Raw genomic sequence first — 6,225 nt, 5'->3', positions numbered from 1 at the left:
ACAGCAGAGCCAGGGGGGAGCTGGGTGTAGAGCTGCTTTCCCTGGAGGTGCATCCTGGCTGCTTTGTCCTGTCCCTTGGGGAAAGGACACAAATGAATGAGAAAAGGCAGAAGAAGGAAGGTTTGAGAGCCACTGTTAGTGGGATCTCTGAGTTATAGACCCCAATATCTCAATATATGTATTTATAGGCATCTGTATGTGGTTATACTGGATCCTCAGACTCACCTTCATCCTTTGCAGCTTATTGCTAGCTCAGCTGCAGTCTGGGCCATGGGACAGAGCCAACATGACAGCTCAAGGTCTGGTTTCCCCACCTGGCTGTGGGTAACGACTTTGGGAAAGGCAAAACCCAACTGCAGTGATTGCAAAAGTTCTGTGAGAACCTGTATGTCCCTGGCTGGGCTTTCAGCCTGATGGAGGGGTGGGTTCAACATGGGGATGTTCCCCTTCACTGTATTGAGCTGGTGGGGCTGAAGCTTTTGGTCACTGCAAGGAGTCACTGAGTCTTGGAGACCCACACTTACATCATGGTTCAAGTCCTGGCTGGACCCTGATGCCAAAATGTGGGTGTTTGGCTGGAAATCTTTCCATCCAGTAGCCCAGGGAAGAGCAAAGCAGAAGCACTGGGTACTCAGCAAACCCAGCCCAACCCTCAGAACTCCTCAGGCCTTGGGAAGCATCAGGGAGTGAAAGTGAGAGTTTCTCTTTAAGCAGATGGTGCCTTTGTGCTCCAAAGAAAACATTTCTAAACTAATCCCTCAGTGCTAATTCCTCTGGATTTAAACCCTTGAGGAATGAGCTGATTTGTGTATATTGGCCAGCCTGGCAGGTTACTTGGCTTTCACAGGGCTTTGCTGGGATATGAACCTGTTGGTGCAGGTCCCTTCTCCGTCTTAACCCATCTCAGTCCTTTTGTGTCACTCTCCTTCCCCAAAAACACAACCTGCTCCCTGAAGACCCTCCCTGGCTGCTGCAAGAGGGGACCTGGAACCATGGAAAAGTCACAGAAAGTGAGATCTGTGGCTGAGGTGAGCAGCCCAGGGCTTTGCTTCCCAGGAGCAGTCCCCCGTGGGGAGCGTCGAATGCCCTTATTCCCCAAAAAACTGAATCCTTGGATGTAGATGAACAGGGGAGTGACCAAAGGTCAACAAGGACTTCGAGACCATTGCAGGTGTTTTGGTGTCTAATGTGTACAGGAATCTGTAGGAATTAGGTGCTAAAATAACCCTGAGGATGCCACAGTCTGGATGTAGCCTTGCTCAGCTGCAGGGATGCCCCTGTCCTTACAACAACCCTTGCAATGAGTGAACCCCAGGAGAGCACTTACTCCAGGCTCCGGAGCCTCTTCAGTTCTTCCTTGAGAGTTTTGTTCTCCTCCCTCAGGCGGTTTGTCTCATTTGCTGCAGGGACACAAGTTGTGCTGTGGGTTCAAGTGTGGCAAGGAGAGAATGGATGGTCCTTGTAGGGGGATTAGGAGGGAATGGCACCAAGGGCTGCTGGCATCTCACTGTTCCTCCTAAATGCCTTATCTCCTTTAGCCCCACAACTCTCCCCTGGCCAGGCAGATCCCCAGGGAAAAACACCTCGAGCCTGAGCAGTGCTGGGAGCTCTGCCAAAGGCTCAGGACAAGATCCATCACACGTGTTGCTTGATTTCCATTTACCCTTGCTGAGCTGCTGCTGTGACTTTCCTGTCTTTGCCAGAGTGTTGCTTCTGTGGTGCCAGACACATCTTTTTTTTCCAAGCAGCTGCCATAGCCTGGCCAGCTCAGGCTGCTCTCGGCGTGAGCATCTCTCATATTCCTGGAGGTGTGGGGGGCTGCAGCCCCCAGCTCTACCACTTCATCTGAGCAGCTACGTCTCCTTGAGGGCTGCCATCCCCTCAGATGGTCAGACTTGATTTTACAAGACCCCCACACTCCTAGTGGCTCCCTCCTTTCTCCCCATTCCCAACTGCCCCCTGGGTGCCAGCTCACTGGGAGGGCTCATGTACAAGTATCTGGGAGAGGCATTGACTGAGCAAAGACCCAGCCAGGCAAAGCTGAGCTCACAGCAGGCAGTGGTACATACTGAGGATGAAGATGTGCTGCAGGCTCTGGAAATGGGAGGTCTCATACTCATTCTGCTTCTTTTTTGCCAGCTCCTGGGTGACCATACATCTGTCACAGAGACCTGCTCGCAGCCTGGGGGAAAAGCCAAGGCCAGGAGCTTCTTAATATACAGTTCACATGAGGGAAATAAGCTCCTGCCCTCCCCATGGAGAAGCATTTGCACCCAGTCCATCACCCAGAATTGGTGAGATAAGTTATCACCCATGCAGCCCAGCCCTGGCCCTTCCATCCCCTCCCAAATCCAGCCCCACCGCCATCAGCTCAGGAACGCTCCACTACACATGCCCAGGCTCCCAGCAGATGAGTATGAGCCAAAAAGAGAATAATGGGCTACAGCCTGCTCCTAGGAAGACAGCAAACCCCAAACTCTGCCCCAAGGAGGGTGCACTTGCTGCCACTGAACTGCACCCTGTTGAAAAAGAAGTCTTACCTGTTTTCTAACACCTTCACGTTTTCTTTAAGGACCTTCTGTTGTTCCCTTAATTGGTGATTTTTAGCAAACAACTCCTCGATTCTCTGAGCATCACTAATTGAAGAAACAGAGCAAAGAAAATAGGGTTATTAGATTTCTCCCCAAACCTGTGCCTCTATCTGCGTCGCCCAGTCACAGAGCAGGATTCCTGCCCTGAGCTGGCTGTGCTGCTCACACTGGTATGGCTGAAATCCTTCTGCTTGTGTGGCAAGAGGGGCAACAAATGTGTTTGAGCTCATATGCTGTCCTGTGGCACCGCCCTTGGAATTGGGCAGCTTGCTTCATCCTGTTTTATTGCTTCCCAAGAGAGGAAGCTCCAGTTGGCACAAGCCACTTGCCACCGGGAAGATAAACTAGGGGTGGGCTGGGATCACCCCGAGCCCTGCCTGTGCTGGGCACTTGCATGGCAAAAGTCACCAAAAGGCTTGAATTTGGCAGAGCCCCAAAGGCAAACCGTGCTCTCTAAATCAGGCAACCTTGGAGGAGTGCCCGGGAGGTCTGGAAAGGAAGCAGAGCAGCCTCCCCTGTCCCGCCGCGGCGTGGGCAGAGCAGACAGGTGTTGCTCACCGGCACTTCTCCGTCGTCAGCTCCGTCAGCTTGCTTTGCAGCCCTGCAATAATTAGCAGAGATAGAGGGGCGGGTAGTTATTGCCAAATTTCCCAGCACTTCAGAGGCAAAACGCAATGGCAGAACTAGAGGAGGGTGCCTGGGTTTGCAGAAACCTCCTCGATTCCCCGTGTTAAACAACCTCGTGGTTGATTGTAGCTGGGAAAGTTGTGCCAAACGCGAGGACATTTTGTATTTCCACTATTTAATGAGTCTGCATTTCCCCCCACCCCCAAAAAGTCTGTTTTGGTTTGTTTGTTTGTTTTCCCTAATTAGTTCTTGTTACAGCATGCATTTCCCAGGTGGGCAGTATTTTTTACAGCTCTCAGGGCTGTCAAGCATCTTGGAGGGTACTCAGAGCTGAACAAAACCAGCTTTTGATGATGGATCTGCAGACGTTACATCTTGTCAAATCCATTTCATGCAAACTAGATGTAAACATGTGGTTTAAATTGCTCAACAGTTTCCCCTGACTCTCACATGGCTTGAAATTACACAAGAAAGTAGGAATTCATAACCCAGCATCCTCCAAAAGAACTGTTGCTTTGTTCATGATATTGATACTGGGAATTATTCAAGGAGGAAAACAATTGGATTTGGCATTTTGTTGCTTAAGCTACTTGTTCTTTTTTAAAATAATATATGACCTAGGGAATAATTTATTCCCTAGAGGAATAAACACTCTAACCTGACTGTAAGGTTTTCTTTAACAGACCCTCATACTCCTGCTGCTTCAGTCTTACAGATTATTGCATCTTTCCACTTTTCCTTTGATCCCTCAGTATCCAATCATAGTCCAATCTGTGTCATTCAGAGAAGAAGCCCAGCGGGTGTGCAGGTCACTTCTGCCAACCTCCCAGTTCATCTTTATCACAGACACAGCAGCAGGAAAGGAACCAAATCCCCCATGATTAATGCCTGGAGCCAGTGGGATTCCTGCAGGTGGATTATCTCCAGGGATACTGGATGCAGGAACACCCTCTCCATTCTGCTTCTCCTTATTATCCAAAGTTACTGATTCTCTCAGTACACCTTGTTCTCAACAGGGATAAGATGCATAAATAACAAGATGCCATTGGATGGTGTGGTCCTCTGAGAGCCAGGCTGTGACCCTGTGTCCCCATCCATCCCCACGGGTGATGCTTGCAAAACCCTAATTCCCAAAGCTCCCTAATCCACACCTGCTCCTCTTCCCTTCAGGTGATTTCAAACCAGATCAAGGTGGCATCCCAAATAAATGGTTTTTTTTAATAGGTCTTCTCATGTATCCTCACCTTGGACCTCTTTCTCATGGATTTCCTTGAGTTTGTTCAGGAACTCTGCAAAACTCTCTGTGGTCATGTTCAGGGCTGTGCTGCACACCAGGCTGCTCCCAGCACAAGGGTGTCCTTTCAAGTTATTCAGGTTTCAGCTTCAAATGGAAACAAAAAGTGCAATAAAAGAAAAGTGTTTTGTGTATGTGGTGTTCTGGAAAGTCTTAGAAACAAGACAAAGCCCAAATCTAGAAAGTGAAATCACTTGCTAAAGCACAGACATGCTCAAAGCAGCAGGCTCATCCTGGGAGGCATTTTCAGAGCCATCCATCCTGCCTCAGCCCTGGGCTGGGAACATGGGCAGAGTGGAAAGTGAGTGCTTGGACCATGGAAGAACTGAAATCCCAGCTGAAAAACTAGGCTTTTTCTCTACTTTGAGCCGTTTCATTCACATTTCTCTGGGATCCTAAATTTTGAAATTACTAGCAGGTATGGACAACAGAAATTTTGGAAGGGAGAAAGCTTACACCAATGAGGGCACCACTGCTGCTGATGTTGGGATAAACTCTTCCCTTTCCACCAACCAAAGCCTCAAAGAACCTCAGATCCCCTGAAACAGCTGTGGCCCCAGGTCCCTCCTGGACCATGGTGCCACTAGGGAAGTGTGTTTCTGAGCATCCCTGCAGAGCTTTGTGGAGGGTCCCCCAGGGTTTGTTCAGGAAGGCTTTGCAATCTCCCTGCCCCCTGGTCAGGTCACACAGTCCTTCCCACCCCAGGGTGTCCTCCAGGACTACCCAAATCACACTGAGAGAAATGGGACTTCATTGCTTCTCCCCTAGAAGTCTGAGTCACAGCTGGTAATTCCATTCCCAAAAAAGCACCCAGGGACCCAGACTTCAACCGTACTGAGACAACCAGGAAGAAAACCTCCCTTCCATTGTCCGAAGGTGAAGGGCCAGGCTGGGACTTGGGTTTTGCAGCCCCACGGCAGCATGGGGAGGTTTCATCTGACTCGGTGCTTCAGCCCGGCTTCCTGCTGGCAGCCTGCTGTGCCTTTATCTGCATGCAGAGCAGAGGTGTGCCCCATCACCTGCATATGCAAGATGTGGGCACGCAGAGCTGGAAGAAGAAACTTTCCCCTAAAGCGTCTGATTTTCAAAAGAAATGAGGCACGCGCCGGCGTGCTCTGAGCACACCTGGAGCAGCCAAACTGCTCCCCTGCCTTTTGAGCAAACAAGCAGAGATCTCACAGTCTGGAGAAAATAAATGAATTCCTTGCTCCCCCTTTCCTTGGCAGAACCCACCCTTTCCCAGGGCTGGGCGAGCTCTCCCAGCAGGTAGAAGCCACCCAAGGCACGGTGTGGTTTGTCACAGCTGGTGCAGCACAGCAGTGGCTGCCATGAAATGGGATTGGGAACCAATCTCTGCTGCTCAGCCCCAAGAGCTGCACAACCAACCAGGAGAAATAATACAGAATAAACCAACCCCCTGATGTTAACAGGAAGGGCTTGCGAGGATCGCTGAGTCCTGAATTCAGCCCTGCCCCATGCAAAGGACCTCCCCGGGGCTGAAGGGAGGTTGTGAGACCCACCTGCCTTGATGGGGCTGAAACTCTAAGTGCTGGCTGGGAAGGCTTTGAAGTGCTCAGGCACTAATCCCCATTGCATTCCTCAGTGCTGCGAACTGGGAAGGGACTGCAACTGGGAACAGAGCTGGTGGCAAACGCCCCATCCCCAAGGCTGTGGTCTCTGGAGGATCAGCACCTGGCCACGAGGCTCCAGCTG

General features: G+C 50.6%; 1 protein-coding gene across 1 annotated transcript in view; it reads right to left on the bottom strand.

The window, feature by feature from the left end:
• Positions 1-4,529, bottom strand: part of RBBP8NL (RBBP8 N-terminal like) — a 14,653-nt gene extending 10,124 nt beyond the window's left edge. The window contains exons 1-6 of the mRNA XM_009998732.1: positions 4,463-4,529; positions 3,150-3,192; positions 2,541-2,636; positions 2,070-2,182; positions 1,328-1,400; positions 3-74 (exon numbers count right to left, since the gene is read on the bottom strand). Of these exons, the coding sequence (XP_009997034.1) occupies positions 3-74; positions 1,328-1,400; positions 2,070-2,182; positions 2,541-2,636; positions 3,150-3,192; positions 4,463-4,529 (464 nt within the window). The remainder of the gene's footprint in view (positions 1-2; positions 75-1,327; positions 1,401-2,069; positions 2,183-2,540; positions 2,637-3,149; positions 3,193-4,462) is intronic.
• Between the last annotated feature and the right edge of the window lie 1,696 nt (positions 4,530-6,225).

Source organism: Chaetura pelagica, unplaced genomic scaffold (genome assembly GCF_000747805.2).
Source record: "Chaetura pelagica isolate M959 unplaced genomic scaffold, ChaPel_1.0 scaffold275, whole genome shotgun sequence".
In the NCBI taxonomy this organism is placed as follows: Eukaryota; Metazoa; Chordata; class Aves; order Apodiformes; family Apodidae; genus Chaetura; species Chaetura pelagica.
Note: the sequence above shows the minus strand (reverse complement) of the source record. Positions and strands in the feature narration are given on the sequence as shown.